Here is a 25471-nt window from a genome sequence, read left to right as displayed (position 1 = left end):
CACTGTACTAAAGTCACTACATTTCCCAAAATAAAGCAAGAATAAGCTGTGGTGCTTGTTGACATAATTCTCCCATGGAACTATTGATTGTTGACTGCATGTTGATTGTTTTGAGGGGTTGGTTTGGAGTGACGTACGTTCCACAAACTTAAATGTAATGCGATAGTCTGCCTGTGTCCAAATTCACAAGGCTGGGTCCTCCGAAGGGCGAATTTGCCGGTGTTGCATGACGTCACTCCCGGCGCGACTCGATGCACGCACGGATGTACACTTCAATGAGGAATATTTACCCAGTTTTGCACAGGGCTTTGTATTAAAGAGCAATTTGTCCCCAAAGCAGATGTGTCACCAGGAAACAGTTGAGTCGGACCAAATTTTGTCATAATCCCACGTCTCATATGGGCTTTCAATAGTTTCAAATTGTCGCCAATACAACTCCGTAAACCTCCTCCATCCTTCGGCCATTAACGTGCTTAAATAACAGCGATTTGCCCGCTTTCTTCGTGTATGGTGTTTCTATACAGTCCGCCATGTTTTCCTCCACACAGCCATCAGCGCATGCGCTAAAATGTCAACAAAGGATCCTCCTATAGGTCGCTTGCACATCGTAATGCATCATGGGAGTTTTTCCTTCGGGCGCCATATTGGGTGTCCGCCGGTTCACAAGGTACACTCGCGAGTTACACGGTAGAGCTTATCAACCTGATGTAATTTTCGCAGTATTTTCACGATTTACCGGAAGATCAAAAACAACGATACAGGCAGAAGGTGTCTCTGTGTGGCGGGATTGATCCTAATTACGTCCTGACCAAGGGTGATTTTTTTTTTTGACGGAGAAAGCTTGCTGGCCAAATGTGACATCTCTGGACATCTTTCCCTACCTCGTGTTGACAACATGCTCCATAACACGCCAACAAATCCTTGGAGGCTTACAATTATTTTGTAAGCGGGTGGATACAGAGTGTAAACTTTAACATCGCATCAGAAGAAACTGTTGCTGTTGCACGTAAGTAAACCACATGGTGTTGGTAATTCTGCACACAAAAATGTTGATTTGTTCTCAGGCTTCCTGTTATCATTGTGTTTACATGCACAGCTGGCTTTACCTGATGTGGTTTTTCTAATCATTTTATAACAGGCAAATATGGCAGAGCGTATAAGAATAAAAAGTAACTACACAGCCTCCCCGTGGCTTAATTAAATTTAATGCTACCCTTTCACTAGTTACATGTTACTTAATCAACTTATTCTAAATGGTTAAGGTTAACCACTCTCAGAGGACGTATTTTTAGTTTCAGTTTCCAGTACAATAAAACGTGTTCATGGTAACTACTGAGCATACTGACAGCTTTTCTTATGATCTCACGGTTAAGGAGGCTGTCACAACACCCAATTTCTGTCTGGTGCCAGATGGCAACAATTCCCATCACTTGTCACGACAACACCAATAGTATTACCAGGTATGTATGGCTTTACTTTTTGTAGTTTCTTATTTAATTCTATGTTTCATATTTTCATTACAATGTTTGTAATATTTTCAGATTCTGGCACAGATGAGTTTAACTGGACGGACTTCTGCGACTTTGTGGTGTGGACAAAGTGTGATTGAGCGAGTCCACCCAGATCGCTCGTTTTGGCCAGTTGGAAAAGCCAGAGTTTTTTTCCCCCAAAATCCCCTCCTTACCTGAACTGCTCGGGAGAGCATTTACTAGATCAGCAGTGGACTTCCAGTGTTCCTGCTCAGCCGCTGTCACCTACCACTTGCTCATGTACTTCAAAGATGCGGAATAAAGTAGTTTTTTGTGCTGCAGCAGATTGTAAAATCAAATATCACTTGAAGTGTGCCAATCTAGACTGCCAAAAGGACAGTGGTTTTGTGACAAGTGTGAAACAAGGATTATTGGGAAAACTGTAACACAGTACTGGTACTTGTCTTACATTAAACAAATTTAAAAGAGAGCAACTTTTTCCTCTGTACATAGCATAATGAAAGTCATTGCGTACCCCATCAACATTACATCATACCGTCATCTCAGGATGGTAGGCACCTGTGCTAAAATAAACTACATTAATTAACAGTTCAATTTTTAACCCTGAAATTACTACATCTAATCATTATTCACTTCATTTTTTGTGCTTTTAGAAATAATAGAGATTTATGCCATTACTTTAAGAGGGACCATATTGCACATTGAGTCAAATCCTGTCATTTGTATTATGTATAGATTTGTAAACAAACCCAACAATAGAATTTGTATAAACGCTGCCTTTATTAGTGCCAAACAAACAGTCGCATGTTGTCCTCCTCCAATGCTTTGATGCTCGCCTTCGTTTCCATCATGTCATTGGCAATCAAGTCGGTGTGGCATGAGATCCCTAAAGAAAAAAATAAAAAAATAAATCACAAAAAAATACGGTACCAGTAATAGGTTTAATATAGTAAAGTAGTATAGTTTTTTTGTCAGTGTAAAAGAAATGTACACATTTTGTTGCATTTTTTTCATGTATGAACATTGCTACAGGCAAATACTTATTTCTATAAACACTTCCAAATGTCTCTAAAATATAAGGTGCGTGTACACACACAAACAAACACATACATTCACTCATGCATACAATATATCATGTAATGAATTCTGAGTGGCATACCAGAGTCAATGATGTCAGCAGTACTTGAGGGTACAGGTTACTGGAGCCATCTGGCTGCATAACTGCAACAATCTCTGCCACTTCGAGTCGTCTTTTCTTTGCTTGTCTCTCCTGTGCACGTTCATATCTTGGCACCGACTGGGCTGAGACATAGATGTTGTAACTTGGGACCCAACTTTAATGTTGGAGCCCAGTCGGGATGATTGGACAGAAAAACGGGCGCAGGGCGACCTGTTAAAATAAACAAATATATAAACAAATAAAATATGGAAAGACTGGTTATTTTACCGCAGTAGGGTGGCCGTGAATAAGTTCTTTAGCATGATGTGTAGGCTACCGGGGGTCTTTTCTTGCATCACCCCCGGGGGTCTGTTTTCTTGCATCAGCCCCTTCTGTCTCTTTTTTTTCCAAGTTTACATTTTGCCACCAAAAAACATGTTATCGGCATTAAAAGCCCAAGACTAATCAATCCAATTTCAGCAGTAAACACTTTGCACTGGCACTACTTGGGTGAAAATGTTCGATGTTAGCTTTCGGCTAACGTCCGCTAGCCAGCTTGTACTACCGAACTTGCTTGCTCATGAATCCAAAACATAAGCAACTTGCCCATATATGGGCGGTCGAAACGTTATTAATCCTCATGCATTAAATAAAGGTAAACAAGCTTACCGCTCACAAAGTGATCGCTGCACACACGAGCCCAAAGTAACGACTTCCCTCCGGAGTCCGCACTCCTCTGTCTCCAGGCCCTGGTTCCTAATTATTTTCGGAATTCGGAAAAAAAGACCGACCATTTTCCCCCTTGGCTTTGTTCGAACAGCCAACGATGCAGCAACAATGTACCATTTTAAACGCAGAAAACAAACGTGATAGATACGTGTTAGACCGAATCGCTACGTAAATGGAGGCCACCCAGCATGGCGACTACGAGAAATCCGAGGCGGAAGTGACGACATGTGCAAGCGACCTATAGAGGACGCTGTGTGTTACGTGGCCCCTACTCGAAGCCGATTGCCTACCGCGAGGCGAAATGCGAAAAAAGTTCAATTTTTTGAACTTCGACGAATATGCGAACGTGCGGATTTTCGCTACTGCGCACCGCGTCCCAACGCGCGAAACGCGTCCTCGCGCCGCCCCACGCACTTTCGTTCCGTTGCGCGCGAACTCCATTTACTACAATGCAAACGCGCCGTCGAATCGCCATCCCTCGCTTTTGGTGAGAACGCAGCAAAATAAGGACATTAACTACTACTACTGCTACTACTACTACTACTACTAATAATAATAATAATAATAATAATAATAATAACTCAAAATAGTTACATCAATTTTGCTCAAACTGCATTTCAAAGTGTTTCTATTTTGCTTTCTCGGTTTTTACATCAGACCTTCGCTTTCGCTGAGGCCTCACGTATGCATAATATAACAGAGTGACGCATCTGATGTGGAGACAATCTCGGAGGCGAGTACTCGCCTTTTGACCTGGCGTGCGGTCAAACCCCCGCGGCGTCAGCACTCCACAGCCCTCTTTATAAACCACCAGCTCTCTCCTTTCGTCCCACTTCGCCCTGAACCCAGTCTGGCCGGCCCAACCATCTCCAGGCAGTAAACAAGATGAGCACCAACGCCGACCTGCCGATTTTCTCCGAGGGAGAGGATTGCAAGTCCTCGTGGCACAACGCAATCGCCGGCTACGATGAAGCCGACACTCACCTGCAGATTTTGGGCAAACCCGTGATGGAGCGCTGGGAGACCCCGTACATGCACTCCCTGGCAACCGTGGCAGCCTCCAAAGGTAGAGCGCGCTTTCTTTGCTTCGGCTTCCATTGTCGGACGCAGCGTTGCATGCCAGCGTTCCGTCCGATGTTTAGCTCAAGAGATAAAGCATTTTAAAATTGTTTATATGGATTAATTTTTCTTTTGTATGTTATTTAAACAATTTGATAACTGGCTTTGTTTATTGACAGTTTTTAATGTAAATCACCTGGTAACTTGGAACAAGGGAAAAGGTGCTATAAATGAAGTTATGTAATGATGTACTTGTGCAGACTTAAGTTTTATTTCCTTTTTTGATCAACTCTATGGAGCACACTTGCATGTGGGGAAAGTGAACAGAGCAGTCCAGCAGCTGTCGTGGACATTGGCCAAGATGTCTGCAGGGGGGGGGCGGGGGCACTTAACTCAAGTCATCTCTGCTTTGTGTGAAAATAGACTCACATACTCCCCCATGTACGAAGACAAGTGTCAGTTGCCAAACTTTCTCGGTAATGGTACTTTTAAAAATTATTTATTTATTTTAACATATGCTCATATTTGCTTCACTTCCATTCACGATAATAATCTGTGAATATTTTTATTTTTATAGTACATGCAAATTAAGTGAATGAAAAAACAAAAAAAATGAAATATAAAATGCATTTAAAGAACATTGACACAAAAGGCCTCATTTAGACAAACCTACCATATTTAAAGGTGTTTTATGGGGTCTTATCTCATATATATAAATATTTCATTATTTTGTCAAGTTTACACTTTAAAATGCCAACTTACGGTAACTCCTAATTGTCCAAGTAATTAAAGGCCAATAAATCACCAGGAACTCTGCAACAATAAATCTCAAGCCTCTACTCACATCTATTTATATTCTTGGAACCCTGTAAAGTTTCCAGTCACATCCAACCAACTGGTGATCCTCAAACAGCAAACCATGAAATAATGTGTATATTTTTGTTTAAATCACTGCAACTTAATGGCCATTTTGAATGTCAAGTAATTGAAATATCACTAAGGTGTGTGTTTTATGTAGGCGGCCGGGTTCTGGAGATTGGTTTCGGCATGGCCATTGCAGCCACCAAAGTGGAGTCTTTCCCCATTGAGGAGCACTGGATCATCGAGTGCAACGATGGCGTCTTTGCCCGACTGGAGAACTGGGCCAAGTCTCAACCGCACAAAGTCAGTGGACCTCCACTTGAAGGGTTTTTTTTTTTCCTCTTGTGCTGACATGTAAAGATGTTACTGAGTAACATACTGAGTTTTGTCATTGTAGGTTGTCCCCCTCAAGGGCCTCTGGGAGGAGGTTGTACCCACCCTGCCAGATAACCACTTTGATGGTATGAATCACAGCAGATGCAAAGCAATTGTGCGGTTATTTAAAAGCACTTGTACACTTCTAAAACTAGCATTTTGTCTCTTCCAGGTATCCTGTATGACACTTACCCTCTGTCTGAGGAAACGTGGCACACTCACCAGTTTAACTTCATCAAGGTTGGCACACAATATGGCATTAAAATCGCAGCAGTTTGTTGGCTTGCATGAAATTAGAATTGTTGATTGGCAAATTACATCACACGTTGGTACACTTGAAGGTCTGATTTGTCTTCGTCTGTAGGGTCACGCTCACCGAATGATGAAATCCGGCGGCGTCCTCACCTACTGCAACCTGACCTCTTGGGGCGAGCTGCTCAAGGGCAAATACAACAATATCGAGACCATGTTTCAGGTCAGTTGGTTTCATCCGCAAATGTGATCATCATTCTGTAATGTTTAAAAAAAAAAAAAAAAGTTAGTTCTAGTTTAACTCATTTGCTCTCAAAAACGTATAAATACGTTCTATTTTAAATGTTCTAAGTGTCCCAAAGACGTATTTATACGTGTTTTTGTTTTTTAAATGCTTGAGCACATAACAGAAGGCTTTGATGCAGCCTCTCAACTGTAGAGAACAGGTGGAAAAAAATTATAGTAATTATAGAAACGGCCAGCAGGTGGCATTAGCGTATAATAGATCGACCAGGGCCATGTTGAAAAAAAAAAAGCTCAATTACTCACAATTCTAAATATATTTGTGAATAATGATGAAACTTAGCTATATTCTAATGCTAATCGCTGCAAACCAGAAACCGATAGATGTAAAAATGGCTGGGAGTGAATGAGTTAAGACTACCACGTTAGCTTTATAGCAGGAGTGTACAGACTTCAACTGACAAAGGCGAACAGAAAATTAGAAGGCTGCAAGGGCCACTTTGCTATTCTTTGACTTTAATATACTAAACACATTGAAATAAATCAATTAAGCAATTGCTTATAGTTTGTTTTTAAAACCAATTGCTGGTGATTTTATTGTGTAATCATTTTTGCTTCTAAAAGTGATTTACCCCCCCACCACAATGTTTTGAAGATAAATTGTGTTGCTTTAGTTATAAATTATAAATGCATCTACAGTATACGAATCAAATTGTTTAGTAGTAGTGGCATCTATTTTTTGACACCCTCACTTATTGTTTTAACTAGCCTTGTGGACAATGTAAAATGTCATTTTTAATGTGTCACAGGCCGCTGAAAAAGGGATTGCAGGTCTCTAATGGCCCCGAGGCCATACTTTGGAAGCCTTGCTTTTTAAGTCTTAGCCTCCACCTATAACATTTTTGACTAGTTATAATATGACAATTTTTCAGCAAATTGCAGTAGTACGATTTGATTCATGTCTAGGTTCACTTTGGTGTTACAAGAGTGGAATGACGGAAAAAACAATACTGTAGATTAGGACAGAGATGAATTTTGTACTTTGTTTCCGATTATTCCCCTGCTTTGGAATCAATAAAATCGATTCAGTCTTCTTCTCATGCTATCCGTAAGTGAAGACATACGTTTAAAAACAGGTAAATATTAACATGTGACGTTTATCTTTGACACATGCAAGGCCTTTTCAGCATCTATATGGCTAACGCAAGAACAAAGTTCATTTAACAGGACAATTTGTTCTTGACAAATATCAATATTGAGTTCTCGAGTCTGAATATTTCAGTCATATAGTTCTCGAAAAGATTTATGTTTTTATGATCAGCATTAAAGGTGGTTCAGGCGCAGAGCACATCTACTGTACATCACCTGCCCTCGAGTTTGGGGCAAAAATTTGTAACATGTTGCAATAAGTTCAAGGTTGTTGATAACGGCGACGTTGCGTCTTACTGAGGGACTGTTAAAACTCATTCACTGCCAGTCATTATAGAAAATTTTTACATTTCCAATACTCACGTGATATTACATTCAATAATTATATATAAACCGAATCTACCAAATAACAGAATAGACTCCCTACTTTTTGTCCCGTCCCGTTCTTTTATAATTGACAGCAGAAAAATGTAGGTTTGCCAAAATACAGCCATTTCTCCCATGGACTCTGAAACTGTGTTTATTTCCTATAAAATGGGGCAATGATGTCATCTACCGGTGGTTGGGCATCAGTAAAGTTGTTTCCAAGTTTGATATTTACAGTGGAGCATGCTCAGATTCGCCCCCATTTAGCACCGCTCTAAAAAATACAATTGACAAGTATACTTGTCAAAGGCAGTGAATGAGTTAATGATTTCAGGAGACCCAGGTGCCTCAACTGCTTGAAGCCGGCTTCAAGAAGGAGAAGATAAGCACTACCACCATGGACATTGTACCACCCACTGAGTGCAAATACTATTCCTTCCATAAGATGATCACCCCCACCATTATCAAAGAGTAAAGTGCAAAACACAGCTGAAACTTTTTTTTTTCTACAACGTGCCCTCTCTGACCTTCTCCTTGTCCTTACATGTTTGTCTTCTTTCAATAAAACTAAATCCATGCCAACTATGTCTATGGGTCTTTGGATTTATCAAATTATGCTTGCACGTCACATGAGAATAACAGGGAAGCTTTTACACTACATGGTGGCCACTTTTATTAGGAAAACTTAACCACTAACCAGCATTTGACTCAATGTAAGCACTGGGAGATTTTTTTTCATTTTTTTTTTTTTGCGTGGCATATTGGGATGCTACAAAGGTAACTACTGGATATATTTCTGTTTAAAGGTGCATGTCAAATGAACATGGGAATATGAACTTAAGATAGGCAGAAAATGTCAGGTAAGGAAAGGTATTTTGACCATTTTTAAATAAATGCCTTAAATGACGCTTGCATTTAAAATATGGGTGTTACGTTAGTAGTTTATAGCATACATAATTGTTAATTTTACTCAAGCATTTACATAAAAATGGGCAAAATCTTATAACAGATATTGCAGTGGTGTCCCCCCCTCGGAGGGGGCCCCTCCAGACCATTTATTAATGTTTTTTTATAGTGACGTAACACATCAAATCAAATTAATGATAGAAATGACATTTGTGGAATTCTGCTAGTTGAATTAGATTTGTTGAATTCCTTAAGTAGTTCTGAAAACAGAAATAACAAAAACGTGAAGTTGCAACAAAAACAAGTCAGGTTTTTTAATCTTTACCTTTGGTGTACTTCAAGTTGGGAATTGGCGCCACCTGCTGACAGTCTAATACTGTACAAAACTATGCACTTGAGGTTTACTTCTGTCAAGTACACATGGGACAATCTAAAACTCCGTGGTTATACAAACTTGACCAATTTAAAGAAGGAATTTTTATTCTTATGTTACAAAGCTATCCTGCAGACATGACAGCTGACTCCACACAAAAAATGGACAGGTTCAGTTGGGTTGAAAACAAGCAGCAGTACAGCGCGTGTTAAATAACATTGACTTTATTAAGGTGATTTCTTTTAGATCTACACTGAGGAGGAGTGATACCCCAAATGAAACCAGAACAACAACACAGTAAAGCCCAAAGTACTTCCACACACACAATCGTACATAATGCCCATTCACTTCCGATACCAGATTGCCAACTTCTTCTCACGTTTGATCTTCTTCTGCAACTGTAATGTTCCGTAAAGGAGAGCCTCTGCGGTGGGTGGGCATCCTGTGCAGAGCAGATATTGAGGGTGGGGTGTAGAACTAAATCTGTATTTTATTCTATCGCTGACAACACTAGCTTTCATTGACTTCCCACCAGCACATCACTTAGAAGTGTGATAATTTAATTTCTAAGGAGCTGGACAAATCATGCACCACACCAACACAAACTATGCGAGGCAGCAATAATGCACGTGTAATTAAAAACAGATACAGCATATATCTTGCCGAAATGGTATCGGCAAACTCTAGGGTAACATATGGTATGTGTCCGCACTAGTCTAAACACGGTGAGTACTGAAGAGTTGCGTATGCATACTGGTATGAGTCTGAAAAAAGTGGTAAAAACTTTCTAAATTGCAGCAAGTTGGAATTTATTGCATTCAACCTTTAAAGGTTACACTGACTGTACTATAATTAAAAGCACAACAGTACAATAATATATACATTATGTTAATCCTAATATTCATGCGAAATTGGTATACCTGGAACATAAATGTCCACTGGTACAATTCGGTCACAGCCTCTGACGACAGCATATGAGTAGTGATAGTAGCCTCCTCCATTTGCGCAGCTGCATGAGCAAAGTTGTAAAGCCTTGATTATAACAGTACTAAGAAGAAAAATAAAACGTCCATTTGAACACAAATATCAATTTACAGCCTGAAGAAAATACATCAGTGACAGAGGTTGGATCTACATTCTACAATGAAGCAAACTGTAGTGGTCATCTTACCTTCCCATGGAAATGACGTATCTTGGCTCAGGCATCTGGTCGTACACCTGTAGAAAAGAGGGAGTAATTTACTTTTTTTTTCTTTTTTAATAAATATTTAGGTCTATGTAGTGCCTGGCCCAGGGTCATGTATGTGTCATTGAGTGCCAAATTAAAAACATCCATCAATTTTCTGTAGTACTTATCCTCAATAGTGTCTTCAGGCACAACCAAAGACATTACATTACATTACATTACATTGTCCACAGACATTTTTATTGGCGTGTAACTGGACTATTAAACACAATGCAGGCATTGTAGCATAAGATTAGCATTTCCTCACCTTTCTCAGAGCTGGGGCCATTTTGTTGGTCAGTGTCCCAGCCACAATCATGACATCAGCCTGTCTGGGACTGGCTCTGAAAACCACGCCGAAGCGATCCATGTCGTAGCGGGGCGCCGCCATGTGCATCATCTCCACCGCACAGCACGCCAAGCCGAAGGTCATAGGCCACAGAGAGCTCTGCGGGGGTAAACACAACAGCTCTAAAGGGTAGTTGATTGTTATAAGACCTTTAACGTATACATGTGTTCCCAGAATCAAATGAAATCATATTAATTGTTTAAATCATGTCATACACCAATACAAATGGTGTATCACAAATGATTACTATAATAAGGAAACTAAGTTAAAAAAATTCTTTTCGATAATATGTTCTATCCGGCCCCACTAGTCTAAACACGGATTTCTGATTAATATATTTGTGGAATATGAATTAAGCAGCAAAATACACCCATTTTATCCATCCCAGGAGCGTAGCTATTTTGTCACTTGCTGTCAACTGAAAATGACATGACATTGCCTAAGGGCTCAGCTTGCAAATGTCACATGACCAAACCCAGAAAAGAGGTGAGCTGTGCTTGGTTGTACAGGGTGTTCCAAAATGGTTGACCCCATTTCGTAGGCCAATAATTTTGACAATTTCCGTTGGAATGACCTCAAATTTTCACAGCTTGTGTAGAAACGTTTCAAGTTGTTGTGTGTAACGTTTGGCATTGCGCGTTAAGAGCATGCTCGGACTCAGTCACCGAAGACAGTGCAGTGTGCCTTCTTCACAAATTTTGCAAAGAAGGCACCAACTACAAAACAAATTAGGACTTGGCACCAAAAACAAAAAAAAAGGGCCCTTTTTGGCACGAGCTCGAATACCGACTCGACGTGTGCAGAGTCACAGGCGGCGCTCATATTGAACATTTATGAAAATCTGTCATAGAACCAACAACTATTTGTACTTTTCTTTGTAAATTTAACCAGTAAAACTTATGGCCTTCAACATAAAGTGCATTTAGTTTCATTAAGATCCATCAAGTAGTTTTCGAGATATGGGCATTTAGAATGGGGTCAACCATTTTGGAACACCCTGTACTTGTTACCTGTTGTCATATGAAAAAAAGAATGTGTATGTGGATGTTGAAAGAATGTTCGGCACAAGTTGCTGATTCCTTGGAATTCAAGATGAACCATGAACAACCACAAAAGATCGTCGACTCACCCTGCGTGCCCAATTTATTAGGTCATCCAGTTTGGTGATGACATACTCGCCCTTGCTGCTGGCCACAGACGATGGTTTGGCAGCTGCCACTGCCGTGCTTTTCTCTCGGACCGGTACCACACTAAGAGGAGGGCACAGTAGTTTGTTGTAGGATACTTTGACAGAAACCTTTTAATGTGGCTACTGAGCTATCGCAACCTCCTAGACATCTTAGCCTTCAATTTATTCTACACACTTACTAGCATCTCACCTTGTGGTGGTATTCTCGCTTTTAGCAGTGCCGTGCAGACTCTTTGACTGGAGAAACAACGATGAAATGGGTCTGTGGAACAAAGAGCAGGTCAAACAGTCATCAAAATCAAATCAAAAACATTTGTTAAGGTCCTATAGGACATTGCATAATATTTGTAAATAATAGCTGGGGCTCTGTAGGTGGCAGAAAGCCATAATAGCTGATGTGAACTGAAATGATGACAGAACCTTGTGTTTGGTGTTATGCTGTCAAATACAATCCAAGAGTTAATTAATGGTGTTAAGCTCAAATGACATCTTAGGCGCTGTTTTAAACTTCCAGCTTTCTATCGGAAAAACATGTGACTTACCTTGCACAAAAACTGCCAGACATGGCAAGGCGAGGCACTGCAAAATAACGGTAGACATTTGGTATTTTAAATGAACTGTCTATCACTCATGTATTAAAGTCATTATAGCGCTAGGTGAATGACAACTATTCCTTTTACTGCATATTCACATCGTCCTGATTCTCAAGAATAACGATGACGATGATGCGAATAATTTCCTAGAACATAAATAAATAATAAATAAATAAATTAATTAAACAATCGATAATAACGATCTCGTCTTCTGGGAGTGTGTGTCGTCTGTCTGTTTATAACTTTCATGTCACGTCACAGCAGTGCTTTTAGAAGCACAACACGAGTCTGCTTAGCTCAATTGTTAGCTACCAAGCTAACACAGACGCAGCAAGGTCAGGGTGCGTATGCGCTTAAAAGTTACTGCTCCGGAGACTGACCCAGTCCAAACACAACAACGTGATAATTGGTACAACAGAATTTCAAGTGCAATTTGCAAATCACTGTGATAAAGCGCGATAAAGTTAACGAAAGCGTATTATTTCAGCCAAAACATTACATACCCACCAACGCCGCCATCTTTGGAATTGTGTTTACGTCACAGTTCGGGTTGAGTTAATGCCTTGCTCGCACGGTAGAGGGCGCTGCCGTTACGGTGAAGTCAGAGCCGTATATCTACGGATCTGGGTGGTCAGAAAAACACAAATTAATTAAATAATTATATATATGTAGGAAAAATATCTACATAAATATAATTATTTAATTCAATTGAAAATATGTTTGCAATAAAAAAAATTTAATAAGTGTTGTTCTGTTCACGTGCTTTACGGCAAATTTAAAAATAAAGCTGCAGTATCTATTTAAATATATATATATATATATATATAGGGCGGCCTGGTAGTCGAGTGGTTAGCACGTCCGCTTTCCGGTTCGAGTCCAGGCTCGGACCTTCCTGGGTGGAGTTTGCATGTTCTCCCCGTGCCCGCGTGGGTCTTCTCCGGGTACTCCGGTCTCCTCCCACATTCCAAAGACATGCATGGCAGGTTAATTGGGCGCTCCGAATTGTCCCTAGGTGTGAGTGTGGATGGTTGTTCGTCTCTGTGTGCCCTGCGATTGGTTGGCAACCAGTCCAGGGTGCCCCCCGCCTACTGCCCAGAGCCAGCTGAGATAGGCGCCAGCAGCCCCCGCGACCCTTGTGAGGAATAAGCGGTCAAGAAAATGGATGGATGGATGGATGGATGGATGGATATATATATATATATATATATATATATATATATATATATATATATATATATATATATATATATATATATATATATATATATATATATATATATATATATATATATATATATATATATATATATATTACATACATACATCCATAAAGGCGACATACATTTAGTGGTTATATAAGTGGTGGGAGGTCAAATATGGCCCACAGGCCACACATTCTTAGTTTGACTGTACACATACTGTACATACAGTCCAATACAGTAAATAAAGTGCATTCTGAGCAGTCTGCTCGTCCATTGAACTTAAGGACCAGCTATTATGTTGTGTGCAGGTCAAAGTACAGAAGCATCTTGGTTTTAGTGGTTGGACTTGGACAAGAGTCATATGCTGTTACAACACAGCTTACATACAGCTTTTGTCCAATTCCAAATCAGCTACTAGTCTGTAACAATCTGCCTGGTTTATATGTTAGTCACAACCAAAAGCAATGCAAAACGCCGTTTGTTTTCACAGTAGGAAGCGTAAATATCAGAAATGTCCGGATGTTCGGAATTATCTGTTCTGTAGAGTGAGTTTGTGAACTGTGCTTGTAGCTGAACTTTGGAGAGATGTATTTTATGCAGTAAACTGCAATGCAATTTATTCAGAAAATCACTTCAAACCACATACTTCATTATTTTCTGTAAAAAAAAAATTCAACTCTAGACTTTAACTATTCAAAAACATAAATATGATTTGATTTAGACTAGGGTCAAGAACCACATGCCAGCAACACGTATGTTTTACAAAGAACTAACGTGCAAAATTCATCGCATTGAAAGTTACAAAAATGGTGGTTGAGTGCAGGGATTGCCCCAAGGTTGTGCAACAACAAATTAAGAGTACCATCATTTTTGTCCCAGCCTGTTTCATGAATTCTTGTTGTTACATTCTGTTGAAACACAATTCAAATGTAATGATTGATTTCCATTGGTTAATTTTCATTACATCTTATTTGTTATTAATGTAGTCAGATTCAAGTTATTTCTGTGACCAATGTGGGTTTTTCTTTTATAAACAAGGGGTACAAGATTGATGTACAATCAAGTTTATTTTTTATTAGTCTTCTGTTGGTTTTCTATTTTGATTTTGGCCTCATTACAGGCGCCACATACACAGAGAGCAACATCAGCAGCAAAGAACGCCAGTAGGAGGCAGATGAAGGGTAACTTGGAGCACACATAATGACAGTCCCAATGCTGCACGCACACACACGTTTTTCTGAGAATAGCTCCCCAGACTACACGCTGAAGCAGCCAGCATTTCTTTCCACAACTGGATTTTATTCTGCCTTTGTTTAAACAAAACGTTTTATATTTAAGAGCTTTAAAAAACTGATAGCTTTTGCTGTGTTTAGCTACATGAGAGTCGAAGACATGACAAATATTGTAGGTACTGGAATAGCTTGAAAGGACACATGTTGGAGGACTTGGGCATAGTTCAAACGCGTCCCCCCCTACCACAAGCAGGCAAAGAGCTCTTGAGTTTCAAATAATAAACAATAAAAAGTCTAGTTTAGGAGGAGAGAAATCACAAGTGAAGCCATCAAGGACTCCGAGTTTATCGTGGCAACTTCTGCAGCTTTGCCGGACTGCAGACCACAGGAATGACTTATTTTTGAAGAGATTTCCTCCTGAAAGAAGAGCGCACGCGTCCTCACTGAGAATTTGGGAAGTCCGTGGCCAGCACGTCTGCTGTGCCGCTCGGGCTCTGCGACGTCTCCCCCAACCAGGAAGATGTGGTGGGCTGATTAAAGAGGACGTCCTGGGAGGGGAAAAGCAGCCCTCTGAGGTACAGGTCGTACAAGAGGAACATATTGTGAGCCACTATGATGATGAGCGGGAAGACGGTCAAGCCGGAGCCAAAGCCTCGCCAGGCGCTGCACACATTCAGGCTGGCCCAGTAAACAAGCCTGTTGGACGGGGGGGGGGGGGAATTCAAAGGCGGAAAATCAACTACACATACAGAAGATTTGTTTTTATGTAAATGTACCTAATCAAACAAATAAACAAATGTCAATACAATAACTCCACATGCACTACTGCTGACAAAACATCCCTTGCTCAAATTGTATTCTGACTCACGTGCCAGCAGAATTGTAAATGTTCAAGATGGTCAAGCTACTACTTCTGTTGTGTACAAGTCTGACTTACAGTAGCTTTTAGGGTTTGGCTTTGTTGATGACATTGTAATTGTGGTCCTTTTGAGTCAAAAATAGACCAACTGTGGCTCACAGCACACGCATCATAACCAGCACTGGCAGCAAAAAGTCATTGGTGGACGTCTTATAAAGAACTGTAACTTTATAAATGGGAACAAGAACTTAATTTCCATCAAAGGCATAAGTTCATTCGCTATTTCTGTTTACTGAGCCGAGGCACATATTTTATATGAGACATTTCACGGCACAAGATTAAAGTTTTTGTTCTCACTAAGATAATAAACAAGTGATGTCATGGGATAAAGAGTGTCTCAGTATAATTATGACCTCAACAAACACCTTCGGCATGACTGTACTGATTGTAATTATATATTTAATTATTCCTATCTCTTATTTTCTCAGACAATTTTGAAGAAAAAATGTTTTACAGTACGCTATTCTTAAGGGATACTTGACTCATTGGGCCATTTCCAGCAGTAAAACGTTAATATTTTTCCAAAATTAATTTTATAACATCATTCTTTTAAATGTATAATTAATACCTTTAAAAACTAATTTCTCCGCTTGCTGACGACTGAACATGACATTACCTGTGCTGAGGACGTAAGTAACGACCAATCATGGCTGTTTGCTGACCAAACTAAGGAAACAGGTGAGCCATGATTGGTCATTACCTACATCCTCAGCACAGGTGCTGTCATCTTCAGTCGACAGCGAATGCAAAAAATACCTTTTAAAGCCATTGTACATAAAGGTAATGATTTTTATCAAATTAATTCTGGACAAAATAGTAACTTTTTAAAGCTGGAAATGAGTAATGAGTCAAGTATCCCTTTAAAGATACTTTTATTTCTAATATAATCTTTCTCTGAGCCAATTCTAATCAACTGAACTTTTTCCTCAGCAACAAAACGTAAGAAAAACAAAACCAAAAAAAAAACAAAAAAACCATCAAAATGGAAACTCTTAAAACATCAAACAGTTAAGTACAATTTTATTTTAACTCAGCTTTTGTCTTAAGTGTAGGTTACAGTACACCATATGGTCCAAACATGTAATTCTTTGCTTGATGGTTAAAAATAATAATAATATAGAAGTAGTGAAAAACAGTATTTAAATACACAGTAGCTACACTATTACATGTAAATATTTTATATGGGATGAATCACATGCAGTAATTACCTGACTAAAATGGTGCTCGAGTCAAAATACAAGTTTAGCCTTTTAAAATGTTGTTGTAGTATCTGGTGAACGGGGGCCCACCAAGCTTTTAATATTACCAAGAATCATGTAATCTTTTTTGTATTACCTAGTAATTTTCCCTCAAATTACTTAATTAAAATGGATTTATTATGATTTATAATGTACTTATTGCATCAGGGGTATGTAACTCCAGTCCTCGAGAACCTCTGTCCTGCCTGTTTTGGATGTTTCCCTCCTCCAACACACCTGATTCAAATCATGATTTGATGACGATTTGAATCAGGTGTGTTGGAGAAGGGAGACATCTTGATGACCGGAGTTCCCTACGTCTGCATTAGGTGATTTATTACCAAAAAACATATGAAAACAAATCATAAAAATGTTTGTATTTATTATATTAAATAGTTATTTGAAATTCTTATCTTAAACAAGGAGTGTTTTATATTTAGCCTTTTAATTGTTAAAATAACAATACTGTATATATATATATTATTTTTTTTCTCTTTTTTTTTCTGTGAACGACTTGGGCCATGGTTCCTTACCTTCCCAGAATGAACATGGCGACCAATATTGGTACCGACTTGAGCTGCTGTTGAGGGATATAGGCCGCCATGACGACAAGGTTGAGGACGTAGAGGAATAATAACTGCAGGGATGCAGTGACGAACAGCTGCTGGATCGTATGTCTCGTGGGAGGGGACTCGTACAAACTGAACGAGGCGCTGCAGAAGCGGCACACTGCACCTGACAGCATCGCTGGAGTGAAGGGGGCAAAGAAGAAACATCAGCTGACATCCGGAATAAAGTGATCTATCAAATTCTGTCATAGGAAAGAAACACTACCTGACCACAGAGGTTAACTTCCCTTTAGTTTGAAACATTGCCTCTAACATTAATAACTATTTATTTGAGCCTCAAAGCAGAAGTAAACATAACCAAAAATTCTTGGCAATAATATGTTCTATGCAGCCCCACTAGTCTAAATGTGGTATTCTGGTTATTATTGCATTAGTGGAATATGAATTAAGCAGCAAAATTCAGCATTTTTTCCTCTCTTTTTTTTTTTTTTTTTTTAATCAATATAAGAAGGCGGCCACTTGCTGTCAAGTGAAAATGACATCACAGTTGATCAGGTCTCAGGTAACAACCAATCACAGCTCAGCTTCAGTTTTCTGCTGCTTACTTTGTCAAAATAGTCCACTTGGCATTAATGACGACGGCCATCAGATTCAGACAAGAAAGATATTCCTCATCATGGTCGGATTTAAGAGAATTTGGTTGTTGTGATTGGTCGATACCTGATCCTGAGCAACTGTGATGTCATCTTCAGTCGACAGCAAGTGGCAAAATGGCCGACCCCCTGAGATGGATGAAAATGGCTGCATTTTGTTTCTTAACTCATACTCCACAAATATAATATTAATCAGAATGTCATGTTTACACTAGTAAGGTCATATGTAACATATTATTGTCAAGAAGTGTTTAAGGTTGACTTCCCCTTTTAAAAAATACTTGACATGATCCCCCCCCCCCCCCCCCCCCCCACCCCCCGTGCCTTGATTTGAATGCACATAGCCTGCATGCAAATACTCCAGCTTGACATTATTAGGCAAGGATGACTTATGGTTGCATGGTGCCCATTGAGAATTTGAAATCTATCCACATACACAGCAGTGCATCCAAGAGAAACAGTAGGTCATGTAGAGAATAGACTATTGGAAATCAACTGACAAGATTTCATGGAACAAACAATTTAGGTTGCAAATGTAGGCCACCTTCTTCTTGCAGTTTCCATTCTTAAGCGACACAATTTTGAGCATTCAATCGAGACCCGACTAGTGTGCTGAATTCTTAGTCCTCACTAGTTAGACAGTTCAGCGCACTAGTAGTACAGCGAGGGCATTAATACTGTAGTAGGATAACTGTATCTTAGCACCAATGACATCTTTTGAGGCACAACTATGCACCAGTCAAAATCTACATACCACTACACTAAAACACATGTGTCATGACTGGGTCATGCCAGGGTTACGTTTGGGTCATGCAAGGGTTATGTTTGGGTCATGACCGGGTGGTCAAGTGTCTGTTTTGAACTGATGTAACCGGTATCTAATTTCAACTGGTAAGACGCTATGTGATGTCAGGAGCTATGTGATGTCAAGAATCTTTATCTGGTCAACAGCCAATCAGATAATTCCACGTCAGTCCTGTTACCCACATGTCTAGCCACAACCAATCAGATCGATTCGCTGTCTATATAAGCCTGTCTGAGGAGGGTGTGTTTTTGTCGGATTATTACCTCTGTTCCTCTGTGCAACTCCACGGCCCAAGTTAGCAAGTTAGCTTAGCGTCTCGTGATTCTTGATACATTATCGTTTCTCGTCTAGTCAAGTTTGTTCCTCGCCTCTCGATGTTATGCGAATAAAGCGTTTTTGGGATCCAACCCCAGAACATAACAACATTATCCATTTGTAGTAAAAAAATATATATATATACTAAACTACACAGTAAATTTTACTCTGAAAGAGAGTATATTCGGTCCCAGTCTAAACAGAGTAAACTTTATACCCTGAAGAGAGTAAATTTTCAACAAGTTTATTTATTTATTTTATTAAGTATTTAACTCTCTTACAAGTGTAAAGCTTACTCTGTTTAGAGTGGAGCCGAATATAGTCTTTTTAGAGTAAAATTTACTCTACAAAATTTACTGTATCGCCTGCCAGCAGTCCAAACATGTCTCCTATGTGGCCAAATACACAAAGTACGACAACGGAGACACTGTTGATCAACTGCAGTTGTACATCAAGCAAGAATGGGAACATAAATACTATTAGTGTGTCCTTGTCTGCTCAATTGCCTTACTATAAAAAGTGAACCAAGGATATCGTATAAATGCACAATAAACATGCAAGTCTGCCGCGTTGAGCTTGAAAGTGCACCAAATTAAAGAGGACAGGAGACGTGGAAACATTCCAAGACGAGGCGTCCAGACAAGCTGAATCCTCTTTAATCTTTATGCTTCAGGTGTGTCTGTAGTGAATGATGCCTACCGAGTACGATGGGGAGCGCGGCCACCACGCAGCAGCAGAGGGTGAAGATGATCCGGCTGGCCATGTCGGGGCAATCAGGGGGCTCGATGTGGACGTAGGTATGGAGTGCGTAGAGAATGGCGGATGTACACAGTAAAGATGCCAAAACTGAGAGGAAGGCGGGGACTCTGCCACTCTGACAGCATTTACACATGCAGCAGCACCGACCGCCGGCGGACGGCTCGGGCGCGTCCTCGCGAGTGTCCAGCGCGCCTTCTGGGCTCCACACCGTCAGCTCCACGCTGTCCGGAGGGGGACCCATCAGGGGTCGAACCTCGTCAGCCGTACAGTCCAGATGAGCTGATTCGGGACTCCATTTTGGTGTGTTTGTGCCGTTGGGGATGTCTCCCTGAGACATCACGGCTGGAGCGCTGATGCAGTTTTCCGTGGCGCCGGCCAAATTGTGCTCTGTGGTGATGGGAGTGGAAAGAGTTTGATCCAGCGTTCCCTCCGCTGTGTGGCCGTCTCTCCTTTGCTCCTCGTGGAGGCCATTGTTGGGTCGCGGGTGGCAGGAGGCCGAGTCTGTTCAAACCAGAGGGAAATATTAAGGCAGCATCCAAAACCAAGCAGTCAAATCAGCCCTGCGGAGGCTCTCACATCACACGCATGACATCGACTGAGTTATCCCTAAATGAGAGATGTCAGGCCTTCCACAGTGCGGCTGTGGATCAGATTATCTTAATGCCTGGACCCCAAATTATCTGCTCTGCCACATCCTTTCAATTCCCAAAACGTCAACAAACCAGTTCTACATAGTGGAATATACTGTAATTATTAGTTTGCTGAGTTTGTTTTGATTTAATGTATTTTTGATTGTTTCACATTACTGAATTTGGCATCCAGTCTGCATTAACCCAAAAAGTCCTTTTGGAGACATTTAGGACTATGATTCTTCCGATTGCAGATTGCAGATTTTATGGAGAACTGTCACAGCCTAGTCATTTTGCTGACTATCTGTCTAAAATTACAGTTGGAAGAATTTTTTTTTCTCTTTCACCATTTGAGCAAAGCAGGTTTGCGTTTGGTGATCTGTCCATGCCTATGAGCTGTATATGTTTCATCCGTATGTATACCGTATAGTAGGGCTGCACAATATATCGAAAAAATATCGATATCGCGATGTTCCGCAAGTATATCGCATATCGCATGTTTTTCCAATATCGTGCAGCCCTACCGTATAGTTTATACATTAGTCTGCTCGTGAGATGGGAGGAGCAAGGTGGCCGCCCTGTCGCTTCAACGGCTTGCACGGACATGTATGGGCTATCGACTATCCAATCATATATTCATATCGGTGAAAATCCACCCATTTTTATCAAACACTAGGGGCGGCCATTTTGCCACTTGCTGTCAACTGAAAATGACATCACAGTTGCTCAGTACTGAGGTAAAAACCAATCACCATCCTTTCTATTAGGTATATAAAATGAATTAGACTACTAAATCTGTAGTAAACACCCGGAAGTTATTACCATAATTGTTACGGAGAATATTAACATATAGTCTGCGATGTTTTCTATATTTTACGTGCTTTTAAGCAAATAAATGTAGCCTAGTATAGCTATTGCTGTAAAAACATGGCACCTACCAAAAGAAAGATGAGCGTCTCTTCTTCCATTAGGAAAAAACTTTATTTCTATTGTTTTCTGTTTTGCAGCAATTAGCATTAGAACATAGCTAAGTTTCATGCTGGCCGTTTCTGAAATAACTAGAACTGTTTCAACCGTTCTCTGCAGCAGATGGGCTGTATCAAAGCCTTCTGTATCCTCTAGCATAAAAAACAAACAAACATATAAATACGTCTTTTGGGACACCTAATCCATTTAAAATAGAACATATTCATGTTTTGGGAACAAATGAGTTAAGTAGCTATTGTAAACATGCCTTGTAAAGCACCCATCCAGCATTCTGCCACTTGTGCAAAATTACAACTCACAAAAACATTTGGATGTAACAGAACATGAGAACAACGGTTTTTAATAATCCAGAATACAAAACTTGATTTCATGATTTAGCAAATGTTCAACGATTCAATTTTTAATATGACGATGTATTGAATTAATTTAATTTATTTCTCAGCCCTACTGTGAACTCAACTAGTTAGTTATACTACATTCTATTAGACAGTAAAGTGAAGGCTTGATCCTGATAAGTAAAGTCATTGGGGTAAATTGGAAGCCTGAGTGCAAAGATGGATGCTCCACCCGTGTTTTCGTCCTATAATAATGTGGTCATGACTAATATGTGGTACGTGTGGCTTATAACGTCAGCATTGTGACAAAGTGGTATCATTTCTCAATTTAAAACCAGATAAGAGTAGCCTAAAAATAACCTATTTCACTTGTCTTTCAAAGTCAGGTGACCTTTTGAACATGTGCAAACACTTCCATCTATCCATCATCTAAGCTACTTTGTCCTCATTATGGTCAAAATTCTGACCAGGAGCACAATGATAGTAATTAAACCCATTTGGGTCAAGGTTGGATTCAAGTTTACCTGTGTTGACCTTTTACTCCCTTGCCTGAAAACAACAACAAAAGAAGCAGTGCTAACTCACTTTTCGGCCCATCAGCCAGTGGTGGAGACTCCAGGGAGTGCTGGGAGCCAGAGGCCGAGTGAGAGGACGAGTGCAGCTCCTCCACCGACGACTCTGGGCTGTCTGACACAGGCGCCATGCAGATCTGAGTGTCCAGGTCCAGGAAGGGGGAGAAGGAGAGCCTGGCGGGGTCAATGTCCTGAAGCTGGTTGATGATATCGCTGATGGATTCCTTCATGCTGTCGAGCTCCTTTGCGTTCTGCCCTTCGCCGGCCTTCAGCCCTGACGTGTTCATAGTCACACAGCCTGGCACCTGACTAAAACAAACGGTTACAAGAGAAAAAGAGTCAACCATTTTACCTCCATCCATTCATTTTAAAAAGCGCTTGTCCCCAGTAGTCTCCAGCTCACTTGCTGCCCTATCTCAGCTACAAACAATACATCTGGAGAGATGTAAACATAACCCCAGAGAATATCCCTAATATGGAAACTATTAAACGATTCTACTTTTACTCACATTCGAGTCATGTTAATTGGGTCAGCGTGGTGGAAGGAGGCCTTTGTGGAAATAAAAGTCACATCTGTCTAGCTAGAGTCATTTGGAGAAAAATAAAGCTAGCAGACTGTCTATCAGCATTGTTCCGTGGTGCATATTCGAATGCCCCAAACCAAACAATGGCTACGTAAAACTCGTTGAAAATAAAATTACATCCATTTCAGTGGCTTGCAAAGCCAAGGGGTGTCAGACTCTTGTCGTGGGCCACGTTGGTGTCCCGAAAACAAATTTGTGGATAACTATTATTGAAATCAGAAGCCAGTAAATAACTGTTGGTTCAACTATTTGCCAATTAATAACGTAGGCAGTAATGTGACCCGTTTTGGGCTTTTTGTTGGTTCTGATCAAGTCATTTCAAAATAAGATATGGCCTACGGGCTACAAGAAGGATTGGTAACAAAAAAAAAGTCAATATTGCAAGATCTCAATGTGGTTAAATAAGGCATGATAATTTGCAAAAAACTTGACGTCAAAGTTGCCTTTGCAGGTCACATAAAATGATGAGCCTGAGTTTGTGGCCTGACACCTGTGGCTGAGTGCCTGGCCGGAAGAGTGAGAGATTGCTATGGGCAAAAAAAACAACAACAACAACAAAAAAAACACCATAATACTGTAGTTACAATTTCAGTTAAATGTTGGAGTTGTTTTTTTTTAAACTTACCATGTTCATGGGATACGATTAAATGACTTCAAAGATCTTTCTAATAGAATTCCTTTTCACCTACCTTCAGCTTCTTAATCTTAACATGATTTTTACTCAAATCACACAAAAAATCTGCTTTCACATTTGAAGTCTTCAAATAATGTAGAATTACATATACAGCTAATGACCGAACTAAAGATGTTGATCATTGATATCCTAAATTTAGTAGTAAACGAGCCCATGCACGCGTGTTGCGCGTGGATGTGTTAAATGACTTTAACGCCACAATAACAACCACCACGCGTCTCCTTTTGTTGGTTCAAGCCCATGCTGATTTGATCGACATGTGCGGCTCAAGTCGTTCGGTAAGTGAAGCAGTTTTGGCGCACATTCGCACATTTACGCTAAGGATCTGACTTCGCTGCTTGTAATTTTTTTTTTTATTCCCAAACAAATGACCTGATCATAATTGTAATATTCAAAACCACATAAATGCTAGTGGAGGTAATCAGTGGTCGCCAGCATGTGGAAAATGCGCGTACTATCGAATAGTGCGACTTTTCTCCCGCTTGGGGGTAGGAAGAAAGAAAAAAAACTTTTCCCGCTGCGTTGTGCAATTCCAATTAAAGTGTGGCTTAAATGTGGGGGCCAAGATGTTCAAGCTTAGCCACTAAGTGATTCAAAATGAAACAAAATCTGGGCCAACGTCCGCAAGCTTAGTCAAAATGAACCGCAATGAAAAGTCATTATGCTGCCTGTCTTTTGTGTTGTGCCCTTGCCGCACCAATCGGAAAGACAAATCAAACGTGAGCTCGTTTGGGTCACCCATTAGTTCTATTAATCAACTACATACAAAAACAATAATTAATAGAATGTACCTTTCCAGTAGGTTGCAGGCTGTTTGTTGAATTTACGCCTCTGGTGGTTAGAAGAAGAAACCCTTTCTTCCCTCCCCTCTGACTTTTCTTTTTGTCTCGCAAGGATCCAGAACTTGTGAATCAAATTTCAGGACGGACAAAATACTAGGCTTTTCCTCCGCCCACAATACCCCCCACCCCCCTCTCCGGGTACCATGTCAAACACCATATGGAGCAAATAAAGCAGAGGAGATGCAGGAGGAGAGTAAGCACATTACTTCCAGTTTGGACTCAAGTCAGCCCCAATCCAAACTTTCACTACTACTTAAGTGTTTGCATTCATACGTAGTGCTCAAGTGACTTTATTGTATTTGGAAGCTTGAAACCTGAAATTGTTCTTTTCTAGCTGTGAGTGATGACTGCAATAAAGATATGTAAATGTAAACAATCAGCTTCAGGGTTGCAGTTTATACAGTAAACAGATTACAATTTAGTGGGCGTAATCAAAATTGCAACAATTGGTCAGCATCTACACTAAACTATGTCATGTTTTCAAAGCATATAAAAAAGGTAAAGAAAATGGATGAGAACAGTGCCGTTTAATTATCAGTTCCACAAATCTTTTCCACTAGCTGCTATCATTATCTCATTCCTGTTGCACAGGAAGTGGAGCCTTTTCTTTTTACAGACTGGTTTTGTTTTTGTTTTGAGAGCAGCAGAAACCCAGCTGAGAAGTCCAAAAGACTGAGCCATGCCATAAGCCTTGGAAACAATTTATGACTTAGGTGTCGCATTTGAGCTTTCAAGGGGTGATGGTAGATGAGAATGTGTCATTGCTGTTTGTTCAAGTGCTGTGTTGTTAAATTCCACAAATATTTCACACAAAAGAA

The 25471-nt window shown here is 40.2% G+C and overlaps 3 protein-coding genes and 2 long non-coding RNA genes across 8 annotated transcripts; 2 read left to right on the top strand and 3 right to left on the bottom strand.

The window, feature by feature from the left end:
* The first annotated feature begins 588 nt into the window (after positions 1–588).
* Positions 589–3583, top strand: LOC144027611 (uncharacterized). The gene is made up of 3 exons (XR_013285497.1): positions 589–1006; positions 1374–1460; positions 1542–3583. It is a non-coding gene; the product is annotated as an uncharacterized LOC144027611 (long non-coding RNA).
* On the bottom strand, positions 2252–4017 carry LOC144027610 (uncharacterized). The gene is made up of 3 exons (XR_013285496.1): positions 3319–4017; positions 2650–2880; positions 2252–2376 (listed from the first exon to the last, which is right to left on the bottom strand). It is a non-coding gene; the product is annotated as an uncharacterized LOC144027610 (long non-coding RNA).
* gamt (guanidinoacetate N-methyltransferase) lies at positions 3626–8265 on the top strand. 3 transcript variants are annotated; one of them, XM_077535290.1, is made up of 8 exons: positions 3717–3865; positions 4036–4111; positions 4228–4444; positions 5456–5601; positions 5696–5759; positions 5846–5913; positions 6038–6148; positions 8018–8265. In XM_077535290.1, exons 3-8 carry the CDS (start codon positions 4264–4266, stop codon positions 8156–8158), a joined length of 711 nt encoding a protein of 236 aa, XP_077391416.1. In that variant the 5' UTR covers positions 3717–3865; positions 4036–4111; positions 4228–4263; the 3' UTR covers positions 8159–8265. The 3 variants fall into 3 exon arrangements, with proteins under 3 accessions (XP_077391414.1, XP_077391416.1, XP_077391415.1); XM_077535288.1 differs by lacking the exon at positions 4036–4111 and having other exon boundaries at positions 3626–3865; XM_077535289.1 differs by having other exon boundaries at positions 4036–4444.
* Positions 8266–9166: 901 nt separating this feature from the next.
* Positions 9167–12924, bottom strand: ndufs7 (NADH:ubiquinone oxidoreductase core subunit S7). Its single transcript, XM_077535294.1, has 8 exons — positions 12822–12924; positions 12268–12304; positions 11916–11987; positions 11666–11786; positions 10456–10635; positions 10134–10180; positions 9883–9971; positions 9167–9404 (listed from the first exon to the last, which is right to left on the bottom strand). The coding sequence occupies exons 1-8, from the start codon at positions 12835–12837 to the stop codon at positions 9307–9309; spliced, it is 660 nt and encodes a 219-aa protein (XP_077391420.1). The 5' UTR covers positions 12838–12924; the 3' UTR covers positions 9167–9306.
* Positions 12925–14568: 1644 nt separating this feature from the next.
* Positions 14569–24706, bottom strand: LOC144027284 (uncharacterized). Of its 2 annotated transcripts, XM_077534686.1 has the most exons (5): positions 24603–24706; positions 22547–22842; positions 19951–20511; positions 17443–17656; positions 14569–15448 (listed from the first exon to the last, which is right to left on the bottom strand). In XM_077534686.1, the coding sequence occupies exons 2-5, from the start codon at positions 22818–22820 to the stop codon at positions 15193–15195; spliced, it is 1305 nt and encodes a 434-aa protein (XP_077390812.1). In that variant the 5' UTR covers positions 22821–22842; positions 24603–24706; the 3' UTR covers positions 14569–15192. The 2 variants fall into 2 exon arrangements, with proteins under 2 accessions (XP_077390812.1, XP_077390811.1); XM_077534685.1 differs by lacking the exon at positions 24603–24706 and having other exon boundaries at positions 22547–22889.
* Between the last annotated feature and the right edge of the window lie 765 nt (positions 24707–25471).

The sequence above is a fragment of the Festucalex cinctus genome, chromosome 10, assembly GCF_051991245.1.
Source record: "Festucalex cinctus isolate MCC-2025b chromosome 10, RoL_Fcin_1.0, whole genome shotgun sequence".
Classification (NCBI taxonomy): domain Eukaryota; kingdom Metazoa; phylum Chordata; class Actinopteri; order Syngnathiformes; family Syngnathidae; genus Festucalex; species Festucalex cinctus.
The sequence above is the reverse complement of the archived record's forward strand: the minus strand, read 5'-3'. Positions and strand labels throughout refer to the sequence as shown.